Here is a 17,574-nt window from a genome sequence, read left to right as displayed (position 1 = left end):
ATTCTATAACAGCCAGGTTGTAGCCTAAAGTACTGATCTTTCTAGTTACAACCCCTGTCCATATGATGAACAGACGGGTGTAACGTGAAGCTTGTAGGCCCCGATGCAGAGTCTTCAATATAGCCTCTAATAGTACTCATCTTCTCATGTAGGCCAAAGGGACCTTTTGGGTTCCTCCACCTCTAGGCTACAGGACCTGTCAGCGAGTGCTACTATAATTATGATTCTGGTAGTAAGGTCCCTTGAGGTTATAGAAGGGGGCTCTTCCATTTGGGGACTCCTCAATGATTGAGAACAGACAGATGCTTAATAATCGAGTCCTCCACACTGGTGGTCTCCGCTTGTCAACGTATTACATGGCTGGAAATCTACATGTTGCATAGATGATGGGTGAGGTTGATCTTTTTAGCGAAAAAGTGTTGTACCTCAAAAAAGCGTCCCTTCATTCAAAATATAGCCACAGATGGTGGTGGTGGACACATGACGAGAAACAGATGTCTGGAAACTTGGACAAGACCCACTGCACATACACAGGTACTGGACAATCAGAAAGTTAGCGCATGCACAGTGGCACCACTCTATGATCCAGAGCAGAAAGCTGATAATTAAGAGCATCATCCATTCTGGTGGTTAATGTAATACATGGCTGACAATTCATGGCTGCACAGCTGATCGGCAGGGTCGATCTTTTCAGGAAGAATTGTCATCCATCAATAAATCGCCACTGTGTCCATATTATGTCCTCAGATGGAGTGACGAATGGCACAAGACAGCTGTCTGGAAACTCAGGCAAGATCCACTGCGAAGGCACTAGTTTCTCTGCGTCTGCATATGTGGCGCCCCTGAGGGTTCAGTCGCCACAGAGGTACTGCACCTCAGACCGAGGTGTGGTATCTCCTCTCCGAGGTAAGGATGGAGCATCTCTCAGGACTCAGCCATCCATTCAACACTACACCACTCCTGTCCTGAGGGGGGCTTTAAGGCACCATAGTGCTGCCCCAGCCGGGATAGAGGAGATGGGGGGGAACCAAAAGAATGGGGGAACCATGTAGTGGGAGAGGGTGGAGGACGCACCTTTAGGTTACACTTACTAATTCATATTTAACTAACGGCCATCTTAGGTTCATGGTCTTTTGATTGTGGTCTTCATCGCTGAATGTGGCTTTCTGCTAAGAACCTGCAGCCTGTTGAAGATAGACTATCCTCGTTCTCTGGCCTTGAGACGAGGAGCGGGTTAGAGTTAACCGCTGTCTCTACCCGGTCAAGGTCCCTACCTAAGAAGGCCTGGAGGGGAGCGGAGGAGTAAAGCTCCACAGGCAAAAGGATCCCAGGGGATGCGGACGGAGCGGTGTACGCCACCTGCTACCCTTATTCTGGCCAAGTCAGAGGGACTCCTGCTGCAAGAGGGGTACCGGCACCCGATAACTGGCTTTGCTACTTCACGTCTCAGTCAGAAAAGCCCGGAGGCTTAGAGGATCCCACCGGGTAACGGACGGAGCGGAGTCACCACCTGTACCCTTGTTCTGTGTATAACCAGAGGGAGACCCAGCCTTGTAACATGCACCACATACGGACAGGAGAGGACCTAGTGGGAAATTCTAGGAACACTCTGGTGCGGGGGTCCTGATTGATGCACCCGAACTACCCGGAGTGTGCTGAAGCCCTTCCTGGTGGCTGCAGTGCGCCGTGAGGAGCAAGGAGAAGCCTTGCAGCTGACACCTAATAACGTGAGTAAAGCTTGGAAGACTGCATCCATTGCCTCCGGTTTCTTATTTCAGCGCGGCACCACACCTCACCACACCACCCACTACTACTCCCCTGATCCCTCTTCTCTGTCCTGAAGACCTGCTCCGCCTGTGGGGAGTAGTACCATCTTCTGCTGCCACGACATCCCACCTCAGAGGACTGCCGCAGCACTGGTGGCGAATCACCAGACTCCACAGGTGGCGTAGTCATTACATCCATTCGATTACCACCGTCCCTCCTGGCCCTTATTTTTACTGTGACGACCCTGGGCACGGGCCGGGCCTAGGCCACGACTGCATCCACCGTACACAGGAGGCCCGGTTCCGAGTAACCCCATCTCTCAGGGTAGGGCTAGCGAGCGGGAGCGAGGCGTCACACATAGGTCCCAAATAGTCAGGTCTGTTGGCAACCACTGATGAATCCAACTATGGTCCTATCTTCTCACGTGTTCTTCTATTTACGGCCATACTACGCAGCTAGGCTCCTTGAAAGGCTCATAATCTACAGCATCTATCTTCACAGTTCTGCTGGCTGCTATTGGAAACATGGAAATACCTTGTTGATACTTTCCAGAATGCAAATCGCCAGCGCTAACAATAAATGCTGGGAGATTTCTGCTCTGAAGTCTGCAAAATGGTGAATGCAGGCAACAACCCAGGATAAGAAACTTTCTTTTTAGGAAGAGCAATGCTATATGTATACTAAACGTAGTTGCAATACCAGACTTAGACCATAGGCACTATAGCGCCGAATCCGCTTTATTAAGACCAATATGGAGTAAGCACATTTAAAGGTTGTATATATTTGCATGCTATTGCTGGCATGAACTGGATGGTTTTTGTATCTGAGACTATTGTGGATCTGTACATGAAATTTTTATGTACCTGATGAAGAAGGAAGCTGCAGCCGATGTCCCTGAAGACACAACAGCGTCTGGTACGAATCTCTGTGACTGGCCGGCGAAACTCTGCTCACTGATGTTTTCCCCTGAAGACGTGTCCGCGCTCGGGTGCTCCCTTCTCCCGTCTACGGATGTAGAGTCAGGCTAAGACAAACAAGACAGAAAATACAGGAATGAGAAGAGTACAAGCCATCTGTCTGCCTGGATTTTCTTGTAGAGGCTTCTACGGGAAGACACATAATGAGGGAGGACAACCATGCTTTGTTGTGCCGCATCGTAAGGACGACTGTAAACCGCAGACGACAAGCACAGAAGTGCGGGCACCTCTTGTTATGGGCACTGCGCGGTGACACATTATGACAGGCATAGAAAAAAAATGGGACATGAAAAGCAGTGATATTTTGTGCCTGGTACAATCTTTTATCTGGTTGAGTTAGGACTGTCATAAATTATCCTTCCTGTAGAAATCATACACAAGGCAAAATCTACAGGTGGCAAAGATGGTATTTCTACAAAGAAATTCTATACGGACCAGTGACAGTAAAAGTAATCTGTGTACAGCACTGCCGACTATAGAAGTAATGGAGAATAGTATTTTCTGTTTCTTTTCAAAGGTTATGAATAAATTACCAATTGATTTTACCCTTGTCAGTAGGCTGTTGCCTATGAGAAAGCCACCGACAGACACCTCTGCCAGCGACTTCTCCCCGAGAGCGATTGGCAGTCCGAAATCAGACATGCTCGATCAACATCTTCCCGGCAATCAGTCGGCCGGTGCTCTCATATATACTGTATTAGACTGTCGACCGAACCTGTCGATATCAGCGGGTTCTGCCCACATTAGTCTAATGTGTATGGGAGCCTTTAGAAAAATGAAGGCGACAGATAATCAACAGTTTTGCAATAGCTGGAGAGCAGTTGCTTTGTAGGATAGTCTTATAAAATTTTGATCCATTATGAAATGGATAAAATGAAGGGTTCTCTAAGGATCACCATACATAAGGGGCTAAAAAAAAGGGGGTGGTCTCACTACTAAGTGCACCCCCTTCCATTGAAGTAGCCATTAAAGTAGTGGGATCGTAAACATACATCATCCATCTACAGGATAGATGATCAATGTATAACCATTAAGGGTTCCTCTACTAAGACCACGCATCATGCTAACGGGTCCAATTTGAATGGTTACATACGAGATCGACCGTCCATTCAAAGTCTTAGGAATTGGCTTTGATAGCCATGAATCGTCCTTGGTCATTTCCACCAGTCCTATAGACATCCATAGATTCCATATGTGACCACTCCGCCATTAATTTTAGACAAGTGGATATCCCAGTAGTGGGAACCCCAGTGATCAGACATTTACCATCTAATACCATTTAGTTAATTAACCCTTCAGATGCCCAGTGTATGGCCTAAAGAGGAGGATCACAACACAAGGATTCAAACCTGAAAAGTGATATTTGTGTAAAATGATTACTACTGACAGCAACTTACCAATTGCTTTTCCACCTGTTATTTGAAGTTAAAGGCGACTTGCACTTGCCATAAATATATATATTTTTTTAACCTGGTGTAAATGCCGCAGTTCTCCTGAATCCGGCGTTGTTTTTCTTTTGTTTCTGCTCCTCTCCGTTCCTGAGATATGGCCACATCTTCCCTGTATATAAATCTAGTCTTGTCAGCAAAGTGGGCGTGGTAATCAACTCTTCTCTGTAGGGAAGATCACACCCATTTGGTTAAAAAGACTTGATTTATATGCAGGGCCATATCTCAGGAAAGGAGAGGCGCAGGAACAAAAGAAAAACATCGCCGGATTCAGGAGAACAGCGGCATTTACGCCAGATTAAAAAAAATTACCCATTCATGGAAGTGACAAATCCTCTTAAAAGGGGTTGTCTTATCATAGCTCTTGACCTGCTCAGTAAACAGATCACATTTACACCTGATTAAAAAATGACCTATTTATGGCAAGTTATTTCAAAATCTCATTGGTTGTCAAGAATCTAGTCATCTCATATTAAATTACACTGGACACTATTGTGATTTTGACTATAAGAAATCTCTTTGAGTTATTGTGGCCGCGCTAAAGGAACACCAAGAAAACTTCACCAATCACCAGTTAAATGCCATTGAAGCCGATGCTATAAATCACTCGCCCGGCTGCTCCGATAGATCCTCTTTCACTAGTCTGTATGTACCTTACCCATTATCTACTTTGAAAAATGGCTTGGAGACCATCGCGTCCTAATGAATGTTATGTATACACATTTGTCCTCATCCAGTTATACACAGCCCATAGCCTGCCCTTTCATGCTCCCATCCACTCCCTTCACACACATCTACTACTCCACAAAAACCACCATTGGGTGAAAAATTAACGAGACCAAGATGTGCTGCCGTAATTTGTGGGCAGTCGACAGTCACAAAAGATTGATGCCCAAGCGGACAGCCAAGTTAAAAACAAAGCAAGTGAATAATGCACTTAAAGAAAATCTATATGTCCCATTGTGCTTTAAAATGACTTCATTAGTAATGGATGGCTGGGCCGGCGAGAACAGGCCTTGGCTTGACGGCTAGGAAGCATTTCTGGGTACACGGAAAACTTGTTCAGTCATGTGATTCGAAAGCCAATAACACATCAATTTCTTACTAACGTGTAATGAAATGTGGGATCAGTAATGTTTAATCACTGGCGAGAGGAGATAATGGCCCATATTTGTAAGACCACAGCAGCCGAGGTATGATTTGTCATCCCCTCCCAAAAGACTGAGAATGTCTGATGATGAAGGAACTTCTGTCACTTCTCCTGGCAGGTCACTAAATCACTATAAAATAATATACTGGAGAACACTGTCTTACAGTCCCATATTTAATCTGTTCCTCCTTCTGGAAATGGTTGAATAAATTGACAACTGGGTGTTACCATTCCCTCCCCCTTCTTAATAGGGTGTGTCACTACACATGGACAACCCTGATTGAAAAGTATAGTGTGTTGAGACATACCCCTTTGGCAAGGGGTGATGGCAAAACCCAATTGTCTATTAATTCAAAACAGTTCCATGAGGAATAACAGATGGACGGCACAATGTAGAGAACCGAGAAAAGGGATTAGAAATGAACGGCACAATGTAGAGAACCGAGAAAAGGGATTAGAAATGGACAGCACAAAGTAGAGAACCGAGAAAAGGGATTAGAAATGGACAGCACAAAGTAGAGAACCGAGAAAAGGGATTAGAAATGGACGGCACAATATAGAGAACCGAGAAAAGGGATTAGAAATGGACGGCACAATATAGAGAACCGAGAAAAGGGATTAGAAATGGACGTCACAATGTAGAGAACCGAGAAACGGGATTAGAAATGGATGGCGCATTGTAGAGAACCGAGAAAAGGGATTAGAAATGGACGGCACAATGTAGAGATCCGAGAAAAGGGATTAGAAATGGATGGCACAATGTAGAGATACGAGAAAAGGGATTAGAAATGGATGGCACAATGTAGAGGTACGAGAAAAGGGATTAGAAATGGATGGCACAATGTAGAGATAAGAGAAAAGGGATTAGAAATGGCTGTCACATTGTAGAGAACCGAGAAAAGGGATTAGAAATGGATGGCACAATGTAGAGGTACGAGAAAAGGGATTAGAAATGGATGCCACAATGTAGAGGTACGAGAAAAGGGATTAGAAATGGATGGCACAATGTAAAGATCCGAGAAAAGGGATTAGAAATGGACGGCACAATGTAAAGATCCGAGAAAAGGGATTAGAAATGGACGGCACAATTTAGGGATACGAAAAAAGGGATTAGAAATGGACGGCACAATGTAGGGATCAGAGAAAAGGGATTAGAAATGGATGGCACAATGTAGGGATACGAAAAAAGGGATTAGAAATGGACGGCACAATGTAGGGATCAGAGAAAAGGGATTAGAAATGGACGGTACAATGTAGAGATCCAAGAAAAGGGATTAGAAATGGACGGCACAATGTAGAGAACCGAGAAAAGGGATTAGAAATGGACGGCACAATGTAGAGAACCGAGAAACGGGATTAGAAATGGACGGCACAATGTAGAGAACCGAGAAACGGGATTAGAAATGGATGGCACATTGTAGAGAACCGAGAAAAGGGATTAGAAATGGACGGCACATTGTGGAGAACCGAGAAAAGGAATTAGAAATGGACGGCACAATGTAGAGATCCGAGAAAAGGGATTAGAAATGGACGGCACAATGTAGAGATCCGAGAAAAGGGATTAGAAATGGACGGCACATTGTAGAGAGCCGAGAAAAGGGATTAGAAATGGACGGCACAATGTAGAGAACCGAGAAAAGGGATTAGAAATAGATGGCACAATGTAGAGATCCGAGAAAAGGGATTAGAAATGGATGGCACATTGTAGGGATCCGAGAAAAGGGATTAGAAATGGACGGCACAATGTAGAGAACCTAGAAAAGGTATTAGAAATGGATGGCACAATGTAGAGATGCGAGAAAAGGGATTAGAAATGGATGGCACATTGTAGGGATATGAGAAAAGGGATTAGAAATGGACGGCACAATGTAGAGATACGAGAAAAGGGATTAGAAATGGATGGCACATTGTAGGGATCCGAGAAAAGGGATTAGAAATGGACGGCACAATGTAGAGAACCTAGAAAAGGTATTAGAAATGGATGGCACAATGTAGAGATGCGAGAAAAGGGATTAGAAATGGACGGCACAATGTAGAGAACCTAGAAAAGGTATTAGAAATGGACGGCACAATGTAGAGAACCTAGAAAAGGTATTAGAAATGGATGGCACAATGTAGAGAACCTAGAAAAGGTATTAGAAATGGATGGCACAATGTAGAGATCTGAGAAAAGGGATTACAAATGGACGGCACAATGTAGGGATCCGAGAAAAGGGATTACAATTCCTACTTTATGGGTAATAGAGGTATTTACTAAAACAGACGTGAGGCGAGGTGACAGGTCCTATCTAAAAGGGCATATCGATAGATGCTGCTTTGGTGGTGTCACAACTCTATGACCCCCCCCCCCACACACACACAAACACACTTTAAGGGTCTCCAGATGGAAAATAAATGAAAAAATCTCTATGAAGGGTATGTATAGTCAGAAAATTACCTATTGTTTAAAAATAAAGTTTTTGTGTAACTTTTTTTTTTTTGGAATTGTCAGGGTTTTTTTTTTCCTACCATTATTTCTTAATGAATTAGTAATCTTGCAGTTTTCACACTGGTCCATTATACTGATGATTCCTATCATTTCAAGAGGCGTTTACATCAGTTTCATTATCATCAGAGGCAGTATTACAATGACGTGTAACACCTCTATATACAGCTGATAACCCAAGACCCACCAATCATGATAGGTGATATAACAGCTGTTGGATTTCGGGAAAGAGCAGGAAGTATGAGTGTAGACTAGCCCCGGTGGAAGGTGTGATAATTGCAAGATTTCTATTTATTTTTTATTTTAAATGCAGATTGAAATATGGAAAAAAACATTGCTAAAAATGTAAAAAAATATATATATATATATATATATATATATATATATATATTGAACACAAAAACATGATTTACACAATAGGTTATTTTCTGATGACACATTCATTTTAAAGAAAAGCTACTTTTTCTGGAGCACTGTAATGTTAGAAAAAAAAGGGTTAACAACTAATAAAAAGATCATGTTTCCCATTTTTCTCCTAGAAAGGTGGGACAAATAAGCCCCACATGGGGTGTGTTAGATGGTGGGGTGAAGAACTGTGCAATAGGTGCCTTATTGAAATATTCGCTATTGTTATAATATTTATTTTATAAATCAATCGTACAGGGGAAAATAAGTAACTTTGTAATATATCTCATCAGAAAAATCTGCTTCTTTATCCTTCTGGACTGATCTTTCACTCTCAATTCACAGGTAAAATCTGTATTCAGTGAAGATGGATTTTGCCATTACTGAGATAGGAGATGACAGTTGGTGCTTTTAAAATTCCATGGAGAAGGAGGAGCTTGAGGCTGATATACTGGGTATGTGCACATGTTCAGTATTTGCGGCAGAAAAATCTGCTGCAAATACTGGACTGTTGGCAGGAAAAACACTGCATAAAATACACTCGTTTTTGATGCTTTTTTATGCGTTTTTTTCTTATTCATTTGAAGGGGTGAAAAACGCTGAAAGAATTAACAGGTCAAAAACGCAACATGGGAACAAGCCCACACAAACAGTCTTCTGCAACGTCTGCTGAAACGTTAGTTACAGTTCTCCATAGAACGTTATAAGCACCAACTGTCATCTCCTATCTCAGTAATGGGAAAATCTGTCTTCACTGAATACAAATTTTACCCGTGAATTAAGAAAGAAAGATCAATCCAGGAAGAGAAAGAAGCCGATTTCTCTGATAAGATATATTACAATGTTGCTAATTTTCATATGTACTAGAAAAAAAATTATATTGACGGGTCCAGATAGGGATATATGGAAAAGTTTGCTCACCATCAGTAAATGTCTGCGTACTGTCCTCCCTTTTTCTACCCAGCTGAGCCCGGGTAAGTAAGACATTAGTTGTGCGAGTCACACCTATTCCCGGATGTATTTCTCTCAGCAGTGCTGTGCTGATCATTATATGCTGATTACGTAGAACAGATAAAACATATGGTTACCACATTATGCACTAAACGTGCAAAAAGCCAGGAGTTTCCATCCCATCAAACACTTGTGCTCTCGGTGGTGGTCCATCATCTCTTCCTGATCATCAGCATGGAGGATTGCACAACACGACAGAAATGCAGCTCGATAACAGAGATGTAACCCATGAATCTCGCCAGTAATCTTCTCCATATGGAACGGTTTGGAAATAATTATATAGACATTGCTTTTATCAGGGCTCTTTCTATACAAAATTGTAGACAATTGTTCATGTTCAAAGAAGAAGAGATTTGTCAATTACCGTATAAGGGTTGTCCAGGATTAGTTACAAGGGTCACTGTTTTGATGAATTTGTTCTATTTCTAGAATACCCCTACTAGTATCAGGAGTAGGAATGAGCAGACCCACGGAAGTTCGGGTTCTGGTTACCCGACCCAAACTTTATTCCAAAATTCGGATTGGGTACCGGAACTGTACCCAAACTTAAACCAGAAACTGAACCCCATTGACACAATGGGAACCCGGACTTTTGAGCCAGAAAATTTTCTCTCCCTCTACCTCTCTCTGTTCCTACCTCCCTCCCCACCTACCTCTCTCCTTCCCTACCTCTCTCCCTCCCTACCTCTCTCTCCCCCCCACCTACCTCTCTCCCTCCCTACCTCTCTCATCCCCCACCTACCTCTCTCCCTCCCTACCTCTCTCCCTCCCTACCTCTCTCTCTACCTCTCTCCCTCCCTACCTCTCTCTCCCTCCCACCTACCTCTCTCTCCCCCCACCTACCTCTCTCCCTCCCTACCTCTCTCTCCTCCCCCACCTACCTCTCTCCCTCCCTACCTCTCTCTACCTCTCTCCCTCCCTACCTCTATCCCCCCACCTAACTCTCTCCCTCCCTACCTCTCTCTCCCTCCCCACCTACCTCTCTCCCTCCCTCTCTCTCCCTACCTCCCTCCCCACATACCCCTCTCCATCCCTCTCCCCACCTCTCTCTCCCTCCCCACATACCTCTCTCCATCCCTCTCCCTACCTCTCTCTCCCTCCCCACATACCTCTCTCCATCCCTCTCTCTCCCTCCCCACATACCTCTCTCCATCCCTCTCCCTACCTCTGTCTCCCTCCCCACCTACCTCTTTCCTTCCCCACCTTCCTCTCTCCCTACCTCCCACTCTCTCTGTCTCTCCAACGGACTTCCCTTAGAACTCCTGAACTTTGCAACGGACTTCCGGGAGAGCTCACTGTTCAGCGTTCAGCTCATTTCTAATCAGGAGCAATAAATGACTGTATAATAGGACTTTTTATACTATACTTTAAAGAGAGCCTGTCACTTACCATGAATATGTAATTTTTTTACCTGGTGTAAATGCCGCTGTTCTCCTGAATCCGGCGATGTTTTTCTTGTGTTCCTGCGCCTCTCTGTTACTGAGATATGGCCTCCTCTTCCCTATACATACATCTTGTTTTGTTGTCCAACTGGGTGTGGTTCCCAAGACAATTACCATAGAGAAGAGTTAGAGACCACACCCACTTAGTATCTAGACTAGATTAACATTCAGGAAAGAGTGGTCCATATCTCAGGATTGGAGAGGCGCAGGAACAAAAGAAACACATCGTATTCAGGAGAACAGCGGCATTTACACCAGGTAAAATATATTGTAATGCAGCAGCTTGCTAGCATTACTGTAAATGGTCCAGGATGTGTTTTACCTGACCATGTACCTTCCCCTTTAACTGACTGGTCACATGACTGTGACATCACACAGGTCCTGTATGCACAGTAAAGGTCTGTACACATGACTGGGACAGCACACAGGACCTATACACACAGCTGACTGATCACATGACTGTGACATCAGCAAGGTCCTGTCAGTATGGGTGTATGTGTGCACAGGATATATAAACCCCGGTAATTGGAGACAGGTGTGTTCGGTGTGAGAGACATGAGGCCTGTTCCCCATGTGTGTGGGACACCGTTCTGCCTAGTGAGGCTGAGTGAAGCCTGGCAGCCTGAAAGGCTGAGACTGGATCCTGTGAGTGGATGCTAGTGGCCTTGGAAGGCAGCGGCTTGGTGAAGAGTCCGGAAAGGCGCAGACTGGATGTGTGTGAGTGAAACATTCCAGTAGCCTTAGACGGGACGACGGCTAGAGACCCCTACCTGGGAAGCCACAAAGCCACAGTGGTGGCGGATTAAAGGGACTGCAGCAACTAAACCCGGCAAAGGTAATACACTTTGTTACATGGACTGTGTTATGGACATTGCTATAGTATTACCTTGCTGAAGGCTGTGACCTGGGCCAATTGGGCCTGTCTGCTATTTGAGAGACTCCCGGATGTTAAGTGTGTAAACATGCCGGTGACAAACTAAGATGGACATTATGTGTGTGAACAGCGGTTTATGATAACATAATAAACTGCTGTATTGAGAAAATACCGGAAGGACATTGCACGTGTGCTTAATTTACCCGGTGCAGCGAGTATCCCCCATAATGATGACTAGCGCTGCCTTACAATATGTACATACATTTGGCAATAATTAGGTCCTCTTTACAGAAATAGTTTGATCTTAAATTAATAGAATAGAGAGTACCCCCAGGTAGGACCTTCATTTATTAGCCTTAGTCAAGTGTGGCTACAAAGAATAAATTGGTGAGTCATTTAGTAGCAGATTTTTTAATGTGGCAGTGAAAGATAAGTCATATTGAAGAACAACATGCCCAATCTTTTTTTTTTTTTCCCCCGACATCTGCCATTGTGGCAAAGAAGAGAGAACCTAGTACAAAGTAGACTGTCTAATGATCCTACTGATATTTAAGTCCTCACTTGTCTCAAGATAACCCAGAAGCCACAGCAGATAACCTGGTAGCCACTTGTCTTCAAGCCTTGTGACAAACACAAGGTCATAACACTGGGAGGTGATGTTTGTCTCGTCTTGGAGGCCTGCGCTGCTGATGAGTGAAGTAGTGGAATGTAAAATGAAGAGGCAATCTGGATAATTGATTTTTATCTTTTCTTCTTTTAGTTCTTTTTCCTCCATAAAAGTGATTTCTGTTATCTGACTGAATTGCTTAAAATAACAGTTTGCATAGCTCCCATCCTGCGCTCCTGATTTAAATTTTAAAGTCTAGTCATAAATTATTTATGTACTATTATGTTCGACTGCAGTTGGCTCTCAAGGAAAAAGAAAATGATTCTGAAGGAAAAAAAATAAAAAATAAAGAGACACTGCAGCTTTTAATCTTCGCTAATGGATGGGAGTTAATTACTTCAGGTTCCTGCGAGCAGTCTCCAAGACATCTCCGACTTTCTAGCCTCAAAGAAAGCAAAATTGCAGAAAATCATTCTACTAAATTGGTCCATTAGATATAAAAATAAGAAGAAAAAAAAAGAAGAAACGACAGTGTTTCCGTAGATGATTATAGCATGTGTGTAGGTGTACCAAAGAGTGAAACTTGATAAACCCTAGGATTAGACCTAGATTACCCAAGACCTATTCTAGGCAGGTGCCTAAGGGTAAGGAACAATTAAGGGGTCCTTAGAAACTTGCAAAATTTTCAATTGCAGTCCGATCATGTTTCAAGACTCGGCATCGACTCATTTCAGTGAAGTCTGAGGTCACACTCTTAACGGAAACTCTGTACACCTTTGAGGTCGACCAAAGGTTTGTGCCTAAGGAAGGCTTTAAGATAAGTGAAGCACTGCCTGGGGTGGCTTTATAATGGCCTCGGATAAGATTTAACAAAAGGAATTAAGGTTCAGTGACCGTGGTTTCCTATTAACACTTGCGTGATATATGAAGTACTAAACCTTAGGTCTCAAAAAGCTTTTTCCAGGGGAAAATGTCAATAAATACCATCACCAAATCCTTCGGAACAAAGGGAAACCTGACTTTACGGAATGGTTTAGGGCTAGATCAAAGAAATAAGGATTAGCTCATCTATCTTTAGTAAAGTCGTAAGGTAGCCATGGACCTTTTATAGCCGTCATGCACATGAAATATTTGTTGGCTAAACGTTTATCCAGCAGACCCCACCATCTCTCCTGACTCCCTCATACATGAGTGCTGAGCTCGACCGAGCATTCAACTGGGAGAAAGTCGCTGCAAGACACCAACTTATCTCCCTTGAAAAAAAAAAAGGATCGACTATTGAAATTCCAATGGCCAACCCTCTTTTTCAGTAGAGAGCCGGGAGGCCGTCACACACACCAGATGGCCAGCTGGTCCTACTGAATTTTTGGCAAAGATTGACTTTTATCTACGGTGTACTGCAGTTGGATGTCATCCTAGTGCAGTCCAATTTACACAGACAATGGAGGAGATGGAGAAATTAAGTTCTCCCCCTTCTTCGCACCTGTGGATTCGATACTCTCATCTGAGAGAGAGTTGGATCATGGTAAGCTGACACTCAGATCAGAGTTTGAGCAGAGTGTCATTACCATAATCGATCTGATTCTCTTGGAAGAAGCGAGCCCTAAAGTATACATCTGGGGTACAAATGTGTGAACCTCTCGAAATTCGTTTCGAGCAGAGTCACTTGAATCATTCAGCAGATTTGACCCTGTCAAAATCTAATCTGACCCAAAAAGACATTTATTAAGCTTTGAGGTCTTATGGGACCTCAAGGCATAATAAATCGGAGGTCAAAAAACAATAAAAGATTATGCTCACCTATCCTGCCGCACTGCAGCTCCTTGCCTGGCTCCATTGGCTTCTGATTGGTCTTCCACCACTGATTAAAGCTTTTGCGGGGTACGATGTACGTCATTCAGATCAATGACAAGTGTCTTGCCCCACGTCACCACATGAGGTCTAGTCAGTGCTGGATGATCCTAATCGATGAAAAAGAGAGAAGACCGATCCAAAGTAACCAAGGGACCCAGTGGGGAGCTAATGTGGAAAGATAAGAGAGTAGAGAGTATAATCTTTTATGACTTTTTAACCTCTTTCCGGCTGTATAAAAAAATCAGCATAAAGTTGGCCAGCTAGCTGCCATTTTGCTGAATTCCTGCGAAAAATTTTGATTCTGGCAAATTGAAATTTTTGGGGCTATTTGGATTTGTTACAAATTGATTTGTCCATCTCTAATTTGGAGGATTTCTCAATGCATAAGTAACATATCTCTCATCCATGGGTTTCCATGTTAAAAAATAAAAATGTACACTGCAATATTCATTTTTTTTCCTTGGAGCCTCTGTGTGGAATAGTGGTTGGGTGTTTGGATATGTTTGACATATATAGGTTTATCAGCATAAATGGTAACCACAAAATACAGTTTAGGGAATATGGTCCCATTTATGGGATCCCATTTCACCTCTTTGATTGATATTTTCCGTTCTGTTTGATATCATTAGCAGCCGTATCATTTTTATAAAGTCCGTTCACACGCTTTAAATCTCGAGCTAGACTCGGTAACAACCAACCAGCAATCTGAGAACATCTCTATATAAATTCCATCACGACTTTCATATGCCCAAAATAAATCCGTATTTCAGAAATCAATGACGCCTTTCAATGGGTGTTAAGAATCTAAATGGGTTACCTCCACTGGCAGCTATAATGCTGTCTGACTTCACGCATTGATTCTCAATAACCCGGCTAAATTACCTCATCCTAAATCCTCAGGTTTTATTTACATGGTTAATAATCTCGCCATTGATTATTGTGACTCGGTTCTAATTATAAATCCATTATAGGACTCACAATGAAATTAAATCAATGTTCTACATAAATGGAAAAAGAAGCCTATAATACACAGGCCTAGTCACATGGATAATGGATCCTTCATCCGGTAAATTATTTTCTATAAACTAGGTGACATTTAGAACGAGGGTTGAATTTATCCTTTATGTCCAATACTTGGCTTGTGGAAGTTATATATTAGGTGTGAGCACAAGCAGGCAAATTTCATTTTCCACTATTTGGAGCCCATGCCCTCTCTGAAAAATGGGGGAACCCAAATTCTTTTTTGTGGACTGGAGGAGAAACGACCATACTCCGTTGGGTCCAGACTGTTCAACCATCACTCCAAAAGCCTCATCCCAACTGAGCCTGTCGAAAAGGGAAAATAACAAGTTATGACAGTACTACCTCCTATAGCTTGATGGGCTCTGCCAACAGAAGGCTGTATCATGTCTTTTTACATATCTACCACCAGCAAATATATAGTAGAAAACTACTTTTAAGATGGCCTTAATCTATTGGGTGGCACATATGATATGTCATAATCACACCAATCCAGAGCTGTAGCTTAGCTTTTCGTCACCCAGGGCAAAGGGTACAATGTACTGCCCTCACCTTGTAGGTAAAGACCTCAGCCCAAGCAAACTGGCTTGTTGGAGCCACCATTGACTCCTAGAACCTGGGGCAAGTTGACGAGTTGACCTCTACACCACCTCTTCACTCATCTTACATTATGGCAAAATTGTAAGACTCTTATTTAAAATGAAAAAACCTGGGAGTCTGAACTGAAACGTAAATTGATGTGCATGCAAAATGTAAATGCATGTTCACACAAGGCCATTAGACAGAGAAAAACCAAAGACAAGCAAAATACCTAAATATCTGGAAGTAAATGGATAAGGGTAGAGAGATCAATTTACGTTTCAGTTCGGACTCCCAGGTTTTTTCTTTGCAGTTTAGTGTGCTTTAGTGCATATAAAGGGTGTGGCCGCCCTTTGTCTGAGCTGAAAGGTTCATTCTGCCTCAGGTCTATGCTTCTACTAGGGGTTCAGTCTCTCTGCCCTTATCCATATGTATATCACTTGACAAATGGTAAGGTTTTAATATTAGAGTTAGGACTGTCCCATAAGGGTTACCGTGACGTGGTGGGATGGCTTTTACATTATTTTGATCAAAATTATGTTAACTAAATACCCTTTATTATTTATCATTATTTTTGCACTGTGCGATTTATCCATTTACTTCCAGATATTTGGGTATTTTGCTTGTCTTTGGTTTTTCTCTTATTTAAAATGGCAGTAAGAGATAGAGAAAACATAGTTGGAGTCCTAGCAAACCGTTCTCTCTATTCAACTCAATGTCAATATGACGTTATACTGAAGATCTGAGTGATGTGATGAGACAGACTGGCCACTATGCAACTGGATGGCTGACAATCCAATTTGAAAGCTTGAAGGAAGTGTATCCCTAGAAGCCATTCTATCTGACCTGGCTAAAGATGGTCAAAGAGTCTGTGTTGGCACCAGAGACTTGGGAAATACAGCTGAAGTGACTACTGTTCCATGCCACCTTGCCGTACACTTCCAATTGTTGGCAACCAAAGACTAAGCTAATAGATCCTACATACATTCAGGCATGGTCCAGTTGAGCAAGCATGAGTTGTCAATAGGAAAATGGAAGTAGCTACTGACAGACCATTCTAGCTAAGAACAAAGGATCAGTCATGTTGAAATTCAACATGCCCAATAAAAATCTACCTCAACAGGTCATACACATTCGATGTTTTGCCATCCCCGCTGACTTTGGTCTAAACTGTAAATCGAAATCTCCCTGTTCAGAAATTTTAATCTTTATGAAAAAGAAAATTAAAAATGAGGCTTACAGAGGACTTGTCACTTGCCATAATTGAACATTTAATCTGTTTATCTGGTGTAAATGCCGCTGTTCTCCCGAATCCGACATACTTTTTATTTTGTTCCTGCGCTTCTTCATTTCTGAAGTATGGCCCTCTCTTACTTCTATATAAATCTAGTCTTGTTAGCCAAGTAGGCGTGATCATTGTCAAACTGAAGAACATTGGGCCCACAAGAGGATTTGATTCTGAGGGCCCACCTTTCTCCCCCACTCAAGAGCCCCATAGCAGCTGCAATGTTTGCACTATCAACTCTCCTAAAGGAGAAGCCAGGGCCCACCAGAGGATTCTCCAGTTCTCTGGTGGGCCAGTCCAACCCTGGGCGTGATCATCAGCTCTTCTCTATGGGCGTTACCTCGACGAACACACCCAAGAAGAACAGATTTTTTTTCGCACAAGGAATAGGGGGGCCATATCTCGGGAACGGAGGGGAGCAGGAACAAAAGAAATACAACGCCGGATTCAGGAGAACAGCGGCATTTACACCAGGTAAAAAAAATAATAATATTTATAGCAAATGACAGGTCCTCTTTATATTAATTAGGGTCTCTTGAACGTCACCCGCTGTTACCCCAATACTAAATATCATGATTATTTTTTAAAACATATCTACATTTATTTAAGGTAGCACAATACTGCCATGTATAGTCGTTGCTGTGTGACTTTTTACTGTAGGTTACACACA

At 42.9% G+C, this 17,574-nt stretch overlaps 1 protein-coding gene across 3 annotated transcripts in view; it reads right to left on the bottom strand.

Annotated features, from left to right (window-relative positions):
• KIF26A (kinesin family member 26A) overlaps nucleotides 1-17,574 on the bottom strand; it is a 157,299-nt gene that overhangs the window by 68,816 nt on the left and 70,909 nt on the right. For all 3 annotated transcript variants that reach the window (XM_073638633.1, XM_073638635.1, XM_073638634.1), the window contains exon 4: nucleotides 2,631-2,791. In XM_073638633.1, the coding sequence (XP_073494734.1) occupies nucleotides 2,631-2,791 (161 nt within the window). The remainder of the gene's footprint in view (nucleotides 1-2,630; nucleotides 2,792-17,574) is intronic.

Source organism: Phyllobates terribilis, unplaced genomic scaffold, assembly GCF_046119375.1.
Source record: "Phyllobates terribilis strain yellow unplaced genomic scaffold, ASM4611937v1 Scaffold_7__3_contigs__length_470593459, whole genome shotgun sequence".
In the NCBI taxonomy this organism is placed as follows: Eukaryota; Metazoa; Chordata; class Amphibia; order Anura; family Dendrobatidae; genus Phyllobates; species Phyllobates terribilis.
The sequence above is the reverse complement of the archived record's forward strand: the minus strand, read 5'-3'. Positions and strand labels throughout refer to the sequence as shown.